Below are 19,250 nucleotides of genomic sequence, written 5' to 3'. Positions count from 1 at the left end.
TAGTGGCAGGTTTTGCATCTTTTCTTGTGGCAGGGGAAGGTACCTGGGGCTTCGTTGGTGGGAGTGGAGTGAACCAAGGACTGTCAGACGGAATGGTCCTTGCAGACTCCTGTAGGAACACAGTTTAAAGCACTCCCCTCCAGATTAGCTGCTCTGTCTTTGTCCTCCTTCAGAATAAGTTGAAAACATATTGATATTTTTACTGACCAGAAACAAAGTCAGACCAGTGAAGCAGACTGATTCCCTGTGTTAGAAACAGAACTCATTTATAAATCAGCCGGAGACAAAGCCATGGAAACAAGGACAATTTATTACAAACTTGCAAGTCCGGGCACCCCGCTAGCCTGGCAAAAAGCACAAAGGTATCAGTTATGCAATCATTTTTATACAGTTTGTGTGTTGCAGGCTCACATCCCCTTTCCCTATTCTTACCCTATCATAATCATTTATTTCATCTCATTCCCTTATTTGGCCTTTACTTGTTTTTCTTCACTTCACTTGTTTTTCTCTTTCCTTATCTATGTACCAGGCTGTCCTTGGATGTCTGCATTCCTTGTTCTGTTACTGTCAGCTTTCTTGTGAAAATGCCCTTACTTCTTCTTTTGTGGTCAGCTACAACACTCCATAGTTATTTCCTAGCTTAAAGCTACTTTCTTTAAAACTACTTCTCTAAAAGACCCCCTAGATTCATTAAAGTCTTAGCCTTAAGTATACTACATGCTACAAGAATTCCATGACCGTTTGTATAATGTCTCACCCCTCCCCCATCTACAGAAATTACACTCCACTAGCACTTACAACAATTCCATTTCTATATCGCTTGCAGAAAACTGCATTTCTTATTTCCCACACCTGGTTAAAAATTAATGAACCAATCTTGTTTATCTGTGATCTGTTTATCTTCGTACCTTGACCGACCTTTTTCTGGAATCTGTTTTATAATGTTGCTGCTGGAATGAGGAAACGAAACTGAAAGTACTTCACTGAACACTGATCACCATTTTACTTTGAGCACAGAGCACAGAGATTAATCCTTCACGATGGAAGCTGATCTTTCCTGTGCTGTTTGCCATGATCTGTATAAAGATCCTGTCTTACTTGACTGTGATCACAGCTTCTGTCGATCCTGTGTGACCCAGTACTGGGAGAGAGCTGACACTGCCTGCTGTCCTGTCTGTAGAAAGGAGACTTCCTCCAGGACTCTGAGACCCAACCGCACTCTCTCCAACATCGTGGAATCATTTGTAAAATACGGTGGAGGTGATGAAATGCAGCAGGAATGCAGCCGACACAAGGAGAAACTGAAATTATTCTGTAAAACTGATAATCAGCTCATCTGTCTCATCTGCCAGTCTTCAAAAAGTCATCAAAACCACGAGGTGCTGCCAGTGGAAGAAGCTGCTGAAGAGTTTAAGGTGAGGGGACACTGAGTAAAATAAAATACAGAATCCTGCAGGGATCATTCAAAGACTCAGGTTTGAGTGTCTCACACCGGTTATTATTAAACTACTTTGCAAATCTTTTTCCTTCTGATAAACGACGGAGGGGGTAGATTTCCTTTAGTCAAAGCTGCCTTTTACAATGACAACAAAAACTGACAATTATCCAATGCTTTTAATCTAATAAAACATCATAAGGCATTTCAGAGGAATGTTCTACAATTACATTGGACACTGAGTCACATCAGGTGATGTCAGAACAATGATCAGAGGCTTGGTCAAAGAGGAAACGTTTACTTTCCTGAAACAGAAAGAGAAAGGGGAGAGAGAGAGAGAGAGAGAGAGAACATTCTCGAAGCTCAGGGCCTGCAATGCAAAAGGTGGCGACACCGATGGGGGAGTGTTTAAAATGGGGGTGTTCAAGAGGCCAGAATTGGATTAGAGGAGGTGATGAAAACAGAGAATGGAATCCTGAACAGGGAACATTCAGAGATTCAGGTTTGACCATCTTTCACTAATTATTCTTCAATTACTTAGCAGTTAGATGAAATTGTTCACTTGAGAACAACAATGAAAACATATATCTAATTCGTGTTTTAATCTCATAAAACTTGCAAAGGCCCTTATCGGGAATGTTATGAAGTGAACTTAGACACCAAACCACATCAGGTGACATGAGGGCCATGGCCAGAAGCTTGGTCAAACAGGGAGAGGTTTATCCTCCTGAGGGAGAGAGAGAGAGAGAGAGAGGGAGAGGGAGAGAGAGAGAGAGAGAGAAATGGAGAGATTTTGGGAGAATTTTCCAGAAGCTCGTGGTCCTGGCTGCTAAAGGTTCAGCCACCAATGGGGGAGTGATGAAAATCAGGAATGTTCAAGATTTGATGACAGCCGGTGTCTAACAGGATTGTGAGGCTGAAGGACATTCCAGAGAAACAGGGAAGACAAGGCCAGAGAGATGTTTTAAAACAAGAATGCGGAACGTTTAACATTTAGGAGGCCTTGTGAAAGGAGTTTGTAACCTTGACACTTGATGATCTGATCCTTTCCTCTGTTCCCCACCCTCTGCCATGTTCCTCACTCCCCCTGTCACTGTGCCCTATTTCAGTGACCTCCCTGAGCATCACCACCTCCAAGCTCAGATCCATCCAGCCTAACCCTGACACTGCCCCTTGTCCAACACTCCCACTCTCTCACCCTTACCAACAGCCTCATCATCCAATTCAGTTTCTCACTCTGAATATGTAACTCCCACCCTTCCTTGTCCCCCATGTCCCATCACTGAAACTCTCCTCTCTGCTTCTTCCAACTCTCTCCAACCACATCCTTTAAGTTTTCTTCCTTGCCCATGCCTTTCCCCCTTCCCACCATCATCTGGCCCTTTCCACTTCACACTCCTGTTGTGTAAACCCCCTCCTATCTGTCTCAGACCAGGTCTGTGCCTTTATCCAGCCTGGCTGCCTCACTTGGACAGGGACCTGCTGCCTCCCTTTACTGCTCCATAACCCATTGGAGAAGTCTGCTGTGACAGTGACTACTCCCAGGCTGGAGTCTCGCTGTGGCACCTGGGTGGCTTCTGCTGTGACCAAGTTCTGAGCAGAGCTGCTACTGCAGGGAGTGTGGTGTCAGGCACGTGAGGGACATGTGGGAACTAACTTGAGTAGAAACCCCATGAATCAGGGACAAGGAACACCACCAACAATCACAGAAACACAGAAATTTACAGCACAGAGGGAGACCATTCAGATGGTGGTGAATCTTTGGAATTCTTCACCCCAGAGACCTGTGGAAGCTCAGTCACTGAATATGTTCAAGACACAGATCCAGAGATTTCTAGAGAGTGATGACATCAAGGGGATATGGGGATAATGCAGGAAAATGGCACTGATGGAGATGATCAGCCCTGATCTAGAATAGCACAGCCCGGCCTGAGGGGCTGAATGGCCTACTCCTGCTCCAATGTGTCTGCTCAGCCTATTGTATCTGTGCTGGCAGATAAAGAGCCACCAGTCCTGATCCCACTTTCCAGATTCTGTCCTGGAGCCTTGGAAAATGTTTTGACTGTTTTTATGGACCAGATCGGACCCCCTTTAAATATTTTAAGAAGATAGCCCAGGCTCTAACTTTTTCTTATTTTAAATGCAATTACACATTATCTGTACCAGATCTTTAGAAGAACATGTTTTTTTTAAGACTCCCTACAGTGCAGAAACAGGCCATTCGGCCCAACAAGTCCACACTGACGCTACAAAGAGTAACCCACCAGACCCATTCCTGACCCTATTACTCTATATTTACCGTTGACGAATGCACCTAACCTACACATCGCTGAACACTATGGGCAATTCACCGAACCTGTACAGCTTTGGATTGTGGGAGGAAACTGGAGCACCCAGAGGACACTCCACACAGACAGTCACCTGAGGCTGGAATCAAACCCAGGACCCTGTGAGGCTGCAGTGCTAACTACTGAGCCACCATCCCGCCCATAAATCTGATGCAACTGGTCAAACTACTCGATGTTCAGCAAAGCACAACTTATTTAAACAGTTTCATTAAAATACAACCAAAGAAAGAGGAATTTAGAATAACTTAATAATAGATGCAGCGAATATTACTAATGAACTGTTCCAATGTTGGAAAATCCAATGAATACACCTATGGAAAAAGGAAAATTCAGATCTAGTTCTCCGATTAAAGAGAAAAAAAATCTCGAAGTTTAGAGAAAATAGCAGTGAAGCGACGTTCACTGAAGGTTCTTTTGAGACCCTAATATCTTCTAATGTAACTGAAAAAACCAAAACCCAGAAAGAGGAGAGCTGGCCACACCCATTCAGGCTGGTAAAAAACCCAATGTCCCCCAGGCTGTTTCCTCACAAGGTCTGCAGTAGCTAGTTCAGTCCCTTTGCCTTACAACCTCTCTTCAAGTCTCCACTGACTCAATCAATGAAATCTCTGCTCAGGAAGGTATGTCCTTCCTATCCAATTTCTCAGGGCCCTTCATAATTACCTACAGCTCAATTCGATCTCCTCAGTCTGCTACATCCCAATGGAAATAGGCCTGATTTATTTCATCTTTCCTTATGTGTACAATTCTCCATGGTAACACACTGCTGTGGTATGGGCCCATCCTTCCTGTAATGTGGTGAGCAGAACGGGGTTCAGTGTTCTAGGTGTGGCCTTATTAATGATTTCTACAATTCAAATGTATCCATCCTGCTCTCATAGTTTATACACTAACCATTAAATAAAGTTTCCATATCTCATTAATAACATTACCTTCCTATGTTGCTACCTTCAAGGAACTGTGGACAGGTTCTCTAAAGTCCTCTGTGCCTCTACACCTCTCAGTGTCTGACCAGTCCTTGTGGATTCTCTCCCAATGCATCACCTCCCTGGAGTGAATTTCATTTACAACGTCTCTGGCCCTGTTTGTTACACTGAACTCCATGAAGCAACATTTGAACTTTTATGGCCTTCGTTCAATAAAACCAGAGAAAGTTCTGGCAGAAGGAGGCCAGTGTGATGTTTTTCTCACACTTGATTTAATCATTCCCCCAATCATCCCGAGTCTGTGCCAATATGAATTTCAATTTGATGATGTTTCATTTTTGGGGGATGTATTTCTGAAAACGTGCTAATTAATTGATGGTTTTGTTCAGGAGGAACTGGAAACCTCCCTGAAGCCAATTCAGGAGAAGAAGAAGGAATGTGAAACTGTCAAAAGTGATTATGAGAAAACATTGTCCCACATTCAGGTACTTATGATCTTACTTTGCTCTATATTTTGTACAGAATTGTAACCATTCAGAATTGTACTGTGCAGAATTCCAGTCTCCATATTACAAATAGATATTGCATAAATTAACCTGGATATTTTCATGAGAGAGAAGAAGGTTGAGAGGTGACTTAATTGAGACATGTAAGATAATCAGAGGGTGAGATACACTGGACGGTGAGAGCCTTTTTCCTCAGATGGTGATGGCTAGCACAAGAAGACATAGCTTTAAAGTGAGGGGTGATAAATATAGGACAGATATCAGAGGTTGTTCCTTTACTCAGAGAATAGTTGGGGCATGGAATGGTCTGCCTACAGCCGTAGGAGACTCGCCAACTTTAAGGGCATTTAAATGATTATTGGATACACATATGGATGAAAATGGAATAGTATAGGTTAGATGGGCTTCAGATTGGTTTCACAGGTCGGTGCAATATCGAGGGCCGAAGGGTCTGTACTGCGCTGGAATGTTCTATCAGAATTTAGCACTTTTAGGAATGATTGAACAGGTTGTGAGTCATTTCTTTGGAAAAGAGAAGACTGAGGCTAATCTGTTTGAATTTTTAAAAATTCTAATAGGATTTGAAAATGTGGATCCAGAGAAGATGTTTCTACACATCATGGATTTGATCAGATTGGGAAAGTTTTAACAATTTACTGATATGAGTCGGACATGAACAGTGCATTGGGTACAGGAGTTAGGAGGTCATGTTGCGACTGGACAGAACATTAGTTATACCACTTCTGGAATACTCCTGGAATTCAATTCTGGTCTCCCTGCTGCAGGAAAGATGCTGTAAAACGAGAAAGGCTTCAGAAAAGATTTACAGGTGTTGCCTGAGTTATAGGGAGAGGCTGAATAGGCTGGGGCTGTTTTCCCTGGAGCATTGGAGGCTGAGGCATGACCTTGTAGAAGTTTATAAAATCATGAGGGGCAGAGATTGGATGAATAGCCCAGGTCTTTTCTCTAGGGTCGTGAAGGCTGAAACTGCAGGCCATAGGTTGAAGGTGAGATGAGAAAGATTTTAAAGGGACCTGTGAAGAGGGTGGTGCATGTATGGAATGAACTGCCAGAGGAAGTGGTGGAGGCTGGTACAAGAATAACATTTAAATGACATGGGGATGGGTGGATGAATCAGAAGGGTTTGGAGGGATATGGGCCAAGTGCTGGCAAACGGGATGAGATTAATTTGCATATCTGGTCAGCATGGATGGGTCTCACTGAAGGGTCTGTTTCTGTGCTGTACATCTTTATGACACTATGACTGCTCAACAACATTTTAAAACTCTTCATTTGTTTTTGTTCAATCTGATTCTTATTTCCCAAAGGACCAAGGCGTAAAAACAGAGAAACAAATTAAAATTGAATTTGAAAAACTTCATCAGTTTCTCCGTGAGGAAGAGAGGATTGTGTTGGAAGATCTGAAACTGGAAAAAGAGAAACACAGTCAGGAGATGAAGGAGAGGATTGCAAAGATAACAGAGGAAATCTCATCCCTTTCAGTCACTGTTCAGGATATTGAACAAGAGCTGAGGGAACAGGACAGCATCACATTTTTAACAGTAACTATTTATTTTCCTCTTCTTTGCCTCTTTTCTTTGAGATTGTCTTGATGAATTGCAGATTCTATCCTTAAAATGTAGAGTATAAACCTCACTGAGTAACAGCACGCCAGTGACCTGGGACATTGGGTTTTCTCTGTCTCACACCCAAGAGCACGAACTGCTGTCTTTAACATGGAAATGACACAATCTGGAGTGTGTCCACTCCAGGGAAATATTACAGGGGAACATTGTAATGAGCTGAAACCATGAGGAAAATCAGCTTCATAAAGAGTGAGAAACCCTCAGGACGGTCAGACCATTCTCCCCTGAGGGTACATTTCCAGTCCAGCTGCTGATCAGACTCTGGGACCTACAGTGCAGGGACCGGCCAGGCTGTAACATGTTTACAGTGTCCCTGGCTGGAACAGGAATGGTTCTGTCCAGGAGAGAGAACTCTCCACAGGCTCAAATACACAGACAGATCGAGCTTTCTCTCAGCAGTTAAATAGTGAAATGTTCAGACAATGGGAGGGGTGTGTCCCCACATGACAACCATTTATATCAGAATCAATATGATTTTCTGTAATTTACACTGTGTTCAGCGAGCCCCTGAGAACTTAATGTAGGTAATTCTCTGTTGTGTATTGAAATGCTGAAGGGGGCGGTTTGTGAAGCAGTGGGATACCAACAGCAAGGGTTCAATTCCCATCATTGTCCGAGGTTACCATGAAGGACCCTCCTTCCCAACCTCTCCCCTTGTCTGAGGTATGGTGGCCCGCAGGGTAATCACCACCAGTCATCTCTCCCCAATGAGGGAGCAGCCCTATGGTCTGGTAAGACTATGGCAACACCACCGTCTGCGGTGCCAGTGTGGGCTGAGGGATAAATGTTGACCAGGACACAGGGAGAACTCCAGTGTTCCTCTTGGGATCTACTCAGTTCATTGTTATTTTAATTTCAAAAATATACTTTATTCATAAAGCTACCTTTATATACACAGGCAGTAAAGCAGTTTGGTTCTGTCCAGTCACATATGGAGAAACAACAAACATTGGAGCTTGACTCTACCCACCAAACAAACCAAAGGCAGTTGTGACTTGTCCAAGACTAGATTTACATCCATTTGAGGCTCCAGGAAGGACTGATCACTGAACGGATTCACTTCAATAGAAAGCCCTCAGACAGTGGTCTTTCCCCACTGTGCCTGGGCGGCAGCTGCCCCAAGGTTTAATGTGTCCCTCAGCACGTAGTCCTGGGCCTTGGAATGTCCCAGTCTGCAACAGTCGGTCAAGGTCAACTCTCTGTTTGGAAGACCAACAAGTTTTGGGATGACCAAAGAGCATCTTTCACTGAGTTCATGGTCCTCCAGGCGCAGTCACTGTTTGTCTCGGTGTGTCCCTCGGGGAACAGACCACAGAGCACAGAGTCCCGCATCATGGAGCTGCTCTGGATGGACCTCGACACAAACCACTGCATCTTCCTCCAGCCTTCCTGAACAAAGGCCCTTTCCAGAAGGAGATGTGTGATAGTCTCTCCTCCCTGCAGCCACTTTGACACAGACTGACCGGGTGTACATGAAGGATCTCACAGATAGTACCCTCTCTCACCTTGACAGGATCCAGCCTCTCCTTTTCCCTCAGGGTATCGAGGATGTTACGTACTGACCACTTCCTGAAGGATTGTGGTGAAAGGTGTTTCTCTTTGTAAATGTCTCCATGAAGGACGGTGATGGGGAACAGTCCAACTACTTGGAGCATTCCACAGCAGTGAGGCCAGGCCCATCCTTCCCAATACTGGGGACAGGTAGAGCCTCAGTTCCTAGTGACACTATTCAATGGGGAGTGAGCGTGGAACCTCAGTTTAACAGCTCAGCTGAAACCTGGTCCTCCTGACAATAGAGTTGCCATTCAGCTGGTTGGTCATTGAGCTCAGAGTGACTCACAGTGAGTGTCCCTGACATTATAATTCCGTCTGTATGGTTCAGGCTTTCAAGTTACACAGAGTGACCTGACTGCAGACAAAGATTCGGAGACTGGCTGATGAGTCCTGGTACTGAACATAAAACGAAAATTGCAGCTTCACCCTCTTTCCAGGAGGGACAGTGAATTCTATTGGACAATCCTGGTGTAGATTCTCAGAAACATTTGTCTTCAGGACTCGTGGGCGGCACGGTTAGCACTGCTGCCTCACAGCGCCTGAGACCCGGGTTCAATTCCCGACTCAGGCGACTGACTGTGTGGAGTTTGCACATTTTCCCCGTGTCTGCGTGGGTTTCCTCCGGGTGCTCCGGTTTCCTCCCACAGTCCAAAGATGTGCGGGTCAGGTGAATTGGCCATGCTAAATTGCCCGTAGTGTTAGGAGGGGGTAAATGTAGGGGTATGGGTGGGTTGCGCTTCGGTGGGTCGGTGTGGACTTGTTGGGCCGAAGGGCCTGTTTCCACACTGTAAGGAATCTAAAGTAATCTAAAGGACACATACACATTATAATAGGGAAGTAAACATTAAAGTGACTCTGTAACCAATAAACTAATCCCAGCAATTTAACATCCATGAAGATATTCCAATTGGGTTGGATCTCTGTGAGTTGTTCTGTGCAGTAAGATCCAGTAATTTGTAATATTGTGGAGTAACTCGGTCCAGTGAGGACAGGAAGACACTGCCTAATAACTTCCTGAATTTAAAATGTTCATGTTTTGGGGAATCCCGTCTGGAGCTTTACTTTTTGTCATAAAATGTTCGCAAAACACTAACTGTAAAAATGTTTTTGTTCCACAGAAATTTCCGGATACAAAGAAAAGGTAAAGCTTACATCCTCGATTTGATTTTTATTTCTAACATATCCCTCTCCCACCCTGGAATGACCCAACACTGACCTTTATCTCCTGTTTCAGAGTGAAGCAAACTCTCCCAGAGCCACAGAAGGTTTACCCTTTAATAAATGTGGGCAAGTACATCGGCTCCCTGCAGTACAGAGTGTGGAAAAAGATGCTGACAGTGATTAATACAGGTGGGTGTGAGCTTCCTGACACCAGCTCTTCAACAACTCTCATATTTATGAGTAGAAGGGAGCTGTGTATTCACAATAAATGTTTAATTGTCTTCGTAACTGATAAGATTTCACTTCAGTCAGATTTATATGAAAATACAGAATTGACTGATCACAGAGTCACAGTGACCCGCTCCACCTCCTGGACACTCCTAGTATTGCGAAGGGACATTGCTTCTTCAACCTCCCTTTGTGGATCATTGACCCAACATTCTGTTTATCTTTATCCATCTTCCACAAAACTCCAGCATAAGATCCTGTTCGTTCTTTGATTATTCTGTCTAACAGCAGTCAGACTGGATTGCGATGGTCAGAGGCTAATGGTCACAAGTGACTGTTTGTTTCCAACAGAAGGACTTCCCTTAAACTGATGTCAGTGGCTGCAGCTTCCAGATAAAAGGCCTTGTTGGGGTGGACAGCTCCCAGAGCTGGGCCAGGCTGCAAGTCCCTCTCTCTGTCACACACACCGTCTCAGTCTGCACCTCGTCAAGGGGCAGCACTCCGAAAGCATCTGATTCAAAATAAACCTGTTGGACAATAACCTGGTATTGTGTGACCTTCTGACCATGTCTGTCTGTCTGTCTGTCTGTCTGTCTCTCTCTTTGTCTCTCTCGATCTCTCTATGATAAGCACTGTCTCTCCCTGTCACATGCACCGTCACTCTCTCTCTCGCTGTAATACCCACTGTCTCTCTCTCTCTCTCTCTCTGTCACACTCACCATTTCTCTATCACACATCCCATCTCTCTCTGTGATACATACCATCTCTTTCTCTCTGTTTCACACTCACTGTCTTCCTCTCTCTCTCTCACTCTGTCGCAGTCACTATCTCTCCCTCTCTCACTCTGTCACACTCATTGTCTCTCCCACTGTCAAACACATCATCCCCCTCTCGCTCTCTGTCACATCAACTATCTCTTTCTCTCTTTCACTGCCTTTCACACACACTGCGTCACTCTCTCTCTCTGTAATACACAACCTCTGTCTCTCTGTCACACTTGCCATCACCCTCTCTCCCTGTCTCTCTCTCTGACACACACAGTCTCTCTCTCTCTCTCTTTGTCACACACACACCATCTCTTTCCGTCTGTCTGTGTCTCTGTCGCACGCATTGTCATTCTCTCTGTCATTTTCACCATCCCTCTCTCTCAGTCACACTTGCCAACTCACTCTCACTCTTTCTCTGTGTCACACACACTGTCTCTCCCTCTCTCTGTCAGTCACACACACCATCCCTCTCTCTCTCTCTCTCTCTCTCTCTGTCACCTACACCACCTCTATTGTGCACACCATCTCTCTCTCTCTGTCTCTCCCACTCCCTCTCTGTCATATTCACTGTATCCCTATCTCTCACTCTGTCATGCAAACAGTCTCTCTCTCTCTGTCTCTCTCTCTCTGCCCCCTGTCAGACGCACCACTTATCTCTCTCTCTATCATCACACTTGCCATCTCCCTCCCTCTCTCTCTGTCATACTCACTGTCTCTCCCTTTCACATGCATCCATCCCTCTCTCTCGCTATCACACACCGTTTCACTCACTCTATCTCTTTCTGTCACACTCACTGTCACTCTCTTTCACACGCACCAATCTCTCTTTGTCGCTGTCACAGACACAGTCTCTCTCTCTCTCTCTCTCTCTCCCTATCACATACGCAATCTCGCTCTCTCTCTCTGTCACACTCACTGTCTGTCACATCCACTGTCCCTCTCTCTTCATGGAGAAACTATCTCTCACCCTCTGTCACACATAATGACCCACTCTCTCTCTCTCTGTCATTCATAACTTCACTCTTGTTGTCATACATGCCATCTCCATCTCTCTCTTTCTCTCTGTGTTACACACCATCTCTCTATCTGTCTGTCACAACACCGTCTCTTTCTCTCTCTATTTCTGTCTCTATCACACTTAAAATCTCTCTCTCACTGCCACATACAGTGTCTGTCCTGCCTCTGTCCCACAAACGGTCACTTTCTCTCTCTCATCCTCTGTCATACACACCACCTCACTCTCATACTCGCTGTCACACACACCACCTCACTCTCTCACCCTCTGTTACACACCGCCTCTCTCTCACCTTCTGTCACACACACCGCCTCACTCTCTCACCCTCTGTCACTCACACTGCCTCACACTCTCACCCTCTGTCACTCACACTGCCTCACTCTCTCACCCTCTGTCACTAACACACCACCTCTCTCTCACCCCGTCACTCACACTCTCACTCTCTGTCACACACACTGCCTCACTCTCTCACCCTCTGTCACACACACCGTTTCACTCTCTCACCCTCTGTCACACACACCACCTCATTCTCTCTCCCTGTCACACACACCGGCTCACCCTCTCACCCTCTGTCACATACACTGCCTCACACTCTCACCCTCTGTCACACACACCACCTCACTCTCCCACCCTCTATCACACACACTGCCTCTCTCTTTCACCCTCTGTCACTCACAACACCTCATCTCTCACCCTCTGTCACACACACTGCCTCACTCTCTCACTCCCAGTCTCACACACCGCCTTACTCTCTCTGTCACACATAACCTCTTTCTTTTCATCATAATTGCCATCTATGACTCTCACTCTCTCTCTCCCTGTCACATGCACTATCTCTCTCTCTCTCTATTCCTCTCTGCCACACACACCGTCACTGTCTCTATTATGCACACCATCTTGTTCTCTCTCTCTCTCTCTCTCTCTGTCATATAAACTGTCTCTTTCTCTTTTTCACCCTCTTTCACACACACCATCTCACTCTCTTTCTCTCTGTCATACACAGCCTCTCTCTGTCACACTTTACATCATCCTCTCTCTCTCTATCTCTGTGTCACAACAGCGTCACTTTCTCTCTCTCTCATCATCACTGCCAGATACACCGTCTCTCTTGCTTTCTCTCTCAGTCACACAAACCTTCTCTCTCACCCTCTTTCAACACACATCCTCTCTCTCTGTCATACATAACCCCTCTCTCTATGTCACCCTCTGTCTATGTCTCTCAGTCACACACACCACGTTTTTCTCTCTCTCTCTCTGTCACACACCCCATCTCTCTCCCTCTCAGTTATACATGCCATCTCTCCCTCTCTCTCCCTGTCAGTCACACACACCATCTCTCTCCCTCTCAGTCACACACACCATCTCTCTCCCTCTCAGTCACACACACCATCTCTCTCCCTCTCCGTCACACACACCATCTCTCTCCCTCTCAGTCACACACACCATCTCTCTCCCTCTCAGTCACACACACCATCTCTCTCCCTCTCCGTCACACACACCATCTCTCTCCCTCTCAGTCACACACACCATCTCTCTCCCTCTCCGTCACACACACCATCTCTCTCCCTGTCAGTCACACACACCATCTCTCTCCCTCTCAGTCACACGCACCATCCCTCTCCCTCTCCGTCACACACACCATCTCTCTCCCTCTCAGTCACACACACCATCTCTCTCCCTCTCAGTCACACACACCATCTCTCTCCCTCTCAGTCACACACACCATCTCTCTCCCTCTCAGTCACACACACCATCTCTCTCCCTCTCAGTTACACACACCATCTCTCTCCCTCTCAGTTACACACACCATCTCTCTCCCTCTCAGTCACACACACCATCTCTCTCCCTCTCAGTTACACACACCATCTCTCTCCCTCTCAGTTACACACACCATCTCTCTCCCTCTCAGTTACACACACCATTTCTCTATATTTGTCTTTATGTGAAAAACACAATGTTTCTCTCTATCTCTCTCTCTCTGTCTGTCACATGCACCATCTCTCTCTCTCTATCACACAGTCTCTTTCTCTCTCTCTCTCTATGTCACATACATCCTCTCTATTGACACACGCATTGTCACTTTCTCTCTCTCACACTCTCTCTGTCCATGCACCATCCCTCTCTCTGTGACATAGACTGACGATGTATTGATCTAACACCAGCAATGAACAAATTAACAGAATTACTAACTATTCCTTAATTCAATTAAATTCTACTGTAATGAATGCTGTTTTAATAACACAGTTCCCACATATAAATCTAATTAATAAGAGCAATAAATTAAAACTAATCTCTCAACATGACACAGTCTATGTCTTCTCCGCTGTCTCCAATCTTCCTTCTGCTGATCTCACATCACAAACACCTTTCTTTTGATGATTTTTCTGTGAGGATTTGGAGCTGGAAATGGTGCATTTGATGGTCCTTGTTAGAGAGCTTCATCATATTGTGTCAAAGTCAGGTTTGTCTCTCTATGACATTTGGCTTCTCAATTTTCAAAAAAACCCTGCCTTCAATATTCCTGATGATGCACCAAATTCTCACAACGTGATTGGTTTCAGGCTGTAAACACCATCAGGTTTAAATTCAGTGGGTTTTGAATGGCAGAGTGTTTGGTTTAAATTAATTGGTCAAATTCGACTTGTCGTCAAAACAGCAGCAAACCTCAGGTGCCCGTGAACAAAGCCAACAGGAACATGTTTCCATTTTAGAACAGTCTGTCTCCCACAGCTGCACACAGACCTCCTTCTCTGCTGAACTCCAAGCTTAAAGAGCACTTTTCCTCCAAAAGGGACCCCACTCTGCTTTTCGATTCATTTACAATTTTACTATTTTTACACACCAACTTTGTGACACTCTGTCACACTCACCATTACTCTCCCTCTCTCTCTGACTCTCGCTCTGTCACACACTCATCCTCTCTCACTCTCTCTGTCACAATCACCGTGTCTCTCTCCCTGTATCTCTGTCCCTCTGTTGTAATCATTCTCTCTCTCTCCATCTGTCTCTTTGTCATACACACCACGTCTTTTTGTCGCAATCACCGTCTCCCTCACTGTCAGTTTGTCATTCACTGTCTATCTCTGTCACACATATACATCTCTCTCTCTCACACTCACTCTCTCCGTGACACACTGTCTCACTCTGTCTCTGTTTCTCTTTTTCACTCTCACTCTATCACAGTCACTGTCTCTCACTGTCACAGACACCGTCTCTCTCTTCCTTTCTCTCTATCAAATGGACCATCTCTCTCTTGCTCGCTCACTCATAGAATCATAGAGAGGTACAGCACAGAAACAGACCTTTCGGTCCAACTCATCCATGCCGACCAGTTATCCTCACCTAATCTAGTCCCATTTACCAGCACTTGGCCCATATCCCTTGAAAACCTTCCTAACCATATACCCATCCAGATGCCTTTTCAATGTTGTAATTGTACCAGCCTCCAACACTTCCTCTGGCAGCACATTCCGTACATGCATCACCTTCTGCATGAAAAGGTTGCCCCTCAGGTTCCCCACCCCAGGGAAAAGACTTTGTCTCTTTAACCCTATCCATGCCCCTCATGATTTAATAAACCTGTATAAAGTCACCCCTCAGCCTCCGATGCTCCAGGGATAATAGTCCCAGCCTACTCAGCCTCTCCCTATAGCTCAAATCCTCCAACCTGGAAACATCCTTGTAAACCTTTTCTGCATCCATTCAAGTTTCACAACATCCTTCCGATAGGAGTGAGACCAGAATTGTACATAATATTCTAAAAGTGGCCTAACCAATGTCCTGAACAGCCACAATATGACCTCCCAACTCTGATACTCAGTGCTCTGATAAAGGAAAGCATACCAAATACCTTCTTCACTATCCTATCTACCTGCAACTCTACTTTCAAGGAGCTATGAACCTGCACTCCAAGGTCTCTGTGTTCAGCAACACTCCCCAGAACCTTACCATTAAGTGGAAAAATCCTGCTCATTCTATCACTCACCATCTCTCTCTCTCTATCTCTCTCTCTCTGTCACACTCTCTGCCTCTCTGTGTGTCTGTCACAAACGCTGTGGCTCTCCCTCTGTCACACAAACCATCTCTTTCTCTCTCTGATACTTTCGCCATCTCACTCTCTCACTCTATCACACTCACTGTCTCTGTCTACATCACACACAACATTCTCTCTCTCTGTGATACACACACCATCTCTCTCTCCCTGAAACCATAAACTGTGTGTCTCTCTGCCACACTGACTGTCTCTCTCTCTCTCTCTCTCTGTCACACTCACCGTCTCTCTCTCTCCCTGTCAGAGATACCATATCTTTCCATCTGTTTCTGTCACACTCGGCATCTCTCTGTCAAATTCACCGTCTCTCTCCTTCTGTGTATTTAGCCCATAGTTCCCCTCTCTCTGTCACACACATCCTCTCTCACTCGCTCTCTGTCTCACACACTGTTTCTCCCTCTCTCCCTCTCTCTCTCTGTCACACACAGCGTCTCTCTCCCTCCCTTTCTCTCTCTGTCTCACACTGCCTCTCTCTTTCTCTCCCTCTCTCTCTCTCTGTGACACACTGTCTTTCTCTCTCTCTCTCTCGGTCCCACCCTCTCTCTGTAACAGGGTTTCCTCAGCCTCATTGCAGGGTCTATCCCGAGTGCTGTTTAACCCCTTCCCTGGGGATGAATTTCTAATCCTGGATCGTTGCTGATGTTCCCAGTCACTAAGCGGCTGTGAGAGTTACAGTGAGTGTGACTAACATTTTATTGGTGTCCCTCTGTTCCCAGCTCCAGTCACCTTGGACCCTAATACAGCCCAACCTGACCTTCTCCTGTCTGAGGACCTGAGCACCGTGAGATACACCGGGAATCGGCAGCAGCTTCCCGACAATCCGGAGAGATTTGGTTACTGTGTCATGGTCCTGGGATCAGAGGGATTCACATCAGGGAAACATTCCTGGGAGGTGGAGGTGGGGAATAAGACTGCGTGGGATGTGGGTGTGGCCAAGGAGTCCATCAACAGGAAGGGGAAAATCATCCTGAATCCAGCTAATGGATACTGGACACTGGCGCTGAGAGAGGGGAATAAATACTGGGCTGGTGTGAAATCATGGAAATGTTCAGAGCTGAGTGTGAGTCTGAGGAAGGTCCGAATCTGTCTGGATTATGAGGGAGGGAAGGTGTCCTTTTATAACTCAGAGAACAAGAGCCATATCTACACTTTCACTGGGACATTCACTGAGAAACTCTATCCTTACTTCAGTCCGTATCACATTGATGGGGATAAAAACACAGAGCCTCTGAAAATCTGTCCCCGGAGAGTAACAATCCAGGAGGATGAGGGATTCATCGCTTCATCCAAATAAAGAGCCTCTCTGTGGGGGGGAGGGGGAAGATCCCACACACTGGGTCACTGGGTGGGGGAGGGGGAAATCCCACACACAGGATCACTGGGTGGGGGGAGGGGAAGATCCCACACACTGGGTCACTGGGTGGGGGAGGGGAAGATCCCACACACTGGGTCACTGGGTGGGGGAGGGGGAAATCCCACACACTGGATCACTGGGTGGGGGGAGGGGAAGATCCCACACACTGGGTCACTGGGTGGGGGGAGGGGGAAGATCCCAAACGCTGGGTCACTGGGTGGGGGACGGGGAAGATCCCACACACTAGGTCACTGGGTGGAGGAGGTGGAAGATCCCATACACTGGGTCACTGGATGAGGGAGGCCCCCATTCTTGGTGCAGAGGGACTTTCCTGGGTTTGCTCCTCCTCTTCCATGATGTGAAGGGGCTGCTGCTCCATTTCTAGATCCACTTTAGCCCCATGTTCCTGACCTTTGACCACCGGGTGCAGTGGGGACCAGGCAGATCGGGAGACCTCCTCATGGGCCTGGTCCTGGGCCTGGTCAAAGTGACCCTCAACAGGGTGCAGGCAGTGGGCAGACAAGGGGGGTGTTTGTCCTGACTGTCTGACCCTCTTCCTCAGCTGGGTCAGTGCCTGGGTGTCCCTGGAGATCAGGCACATGGTGTCCATGGGTACACTTCAGGCCTTCAGTGGCTGGTGGGCACAGGGGGCACTGGACTGTCATTAATCCTGGAAACGCCTTTTTACTGAGATTTAAAATTCCTTTAAAGTCCTCTTTCTTTTGGTCACAGTGGGTCAGTCCTGTCCCTTTTAAATCGAGGATTCATTGTTTTTGGGTTCTTCACAAAGGGTTTAAATAGACCCAAACTGAAACTGGAACGTTTGGGTCGGGAATGTGTGTGTGTGTAATTTTGCAAATAAATTGTTATAAAATTGTGGAACTACTGGTTCCAATTCTATCCTTCACCAAGTGACTCTGGAATCTAAACTCTAATCTGGAGGAGATGACAGTGAGTCCCCCAGAGAAGAAACCTTGGGGTTGGTGTAGCCCCCAGGACAGAGACAGTCATTGTGATCACTGTACCCTGTTGGGTCAGACGGTCTCAGGAAGGGAACATAGAACATAGAAAAATACAGCGCAGTACAGGCCCTTTGGCCCTCGATGTTGCGCCGACCCAAGCCCACCTCACCTACACTAGCCCATTATCCTCCATATGTCTATCCAATGCCTGTTTAAACGCCCATAAAGAGGGAGAGTCCACCACTGTTACTGGCAGGGCATTCCATGAACTCACGACTCACTGAGTAAAGAATCTACCCCTAACATCTGTCCTATACCTACCACCCCTTAATTTAAAGCTATGCCCCCTCGTAATAGCTGACTCCATACATGGAAAAAGTTTCTCATTGTCAACCCTATCTATACCCCTAATCATCTTGTACACCTCTATCAAGTCACCCCTAAACCTTCTTTTCTCCAATGAAAACAGCCCCAAGTGCCTCAGCCTTTCCTCATACGGTCTTCCCACCATACCAGGCAACATCCTGGAAAACCTCCTCTGCACCTGTTCCAGTGCCTCCACATCCTTCCTATAGTATGGCGACCAAAACTGCACACAATACTCCAGATGCGGCTGCACCAGAGTCTTATACAACTGCAACATGACCTCAGGACTCCGGAACTCAATCCTCTACCAATAAAAGCCAGTACGCCATATGCCTTCTTCACAGCACTATTTACCTGGGTGGCAACTTTCAGAGATCTGTGTACATGGACACCAAGATTCCTCTGCTCATCCACACTACCAAGTATCCAACCATTAGCCCAGTACTCCATCTTCTTGTTACTCTTAGTGTAAAAAATGAGGTCTGCAGATGCTGGAGATCACAGCTGCAAATGTGTTGCTGGTCAAAGCACAGCAGGTTAGGCAGCATCTCAGGAATAGAGAATTCGACGTTTCGAGCATAAGCCCTTCATCAGGAATAAGAGAGAGAGAGCCAAGCAGGCTAAGATAAAAGGTAGGGAGGAGGGACTAGGGGGAGGGGCGATGGAGGTGGGATAGGTGGAAGGAGGTCAAGGTGAGGGTGATAGGCCGGAGTGGGGTGGGGGCGGAGAGGTCAGGAAGAGGATTGCAGGTTAGGAGGGCGGTGCTGAGTTGAGGGAACCGACTGAGACAAGGTGGGGGGAGGGGAAATGAGGAAGCTGGAGAAATCTGAATTCATACCTTGTGGTTGGAGGGTTCCCAGGCGGAAGATGAGGCGCTCCTCCTCCAGCCGTCACCAAAGTGAATCACTTCACACTTACCTACATTGAACTC

At 46.4% G+C, this 19,250-nt stretch overlaps 1 protein-coding gene across 1 annotated transcript; it reads left to right on the top strand.

The window, feature by feature from the left end:
• The first annotated feature begins 964 nt into the window (after nt 1–964).
• Nucleotides 965–16,950, top strand: LOC132832530 (zinc-binding protein A33-like). The gene is made up of 6 exons (XM_060850613.1): nt 965–1,415; nt 5,099–5,194; nt 6,544–6,777; nt 9,534–9,556; nt 9,650–9,765; nt 16,354–16,950. The coding sequence occupies exons 1-6, from the start codon at nt 1,041–1,043 to the stop codon at nt 16,929–16,931; spliced, it is 1,422 nt and encodes a 473-aa protein (XP_060706596.1). The 5' UTR covers nt 965–1,040; the 3' UTR covers nt 16,932–16,950.
• The last annotated feature ends 2,300 nt before the right edge of the window (nt 16,951–19,250 follow it).

The sequence above is a fragment of the Hemiscyllium ocellatum genome, chromosome 35 (assembly GCF_020745735.1).
Source record: "Hemiscyllium ocellatum isolate sHemOce1 chromosome 35, sHemOce1.pat.X.cur, whole genome shotgun sequence".
Lineage (NCBI taxonomy): Eukaryota > Metazoa > Chordata > Chondrichthyes > Orectolobiformes > Hemiscylliidae > Hemiscyllium > Hemiscyllium ocellatum.
The sequence above is the reverse complement of the archived record's forward strand: the minus strand, read 5'-3'. Positions and strand labels throughout refer to the sequence as shown.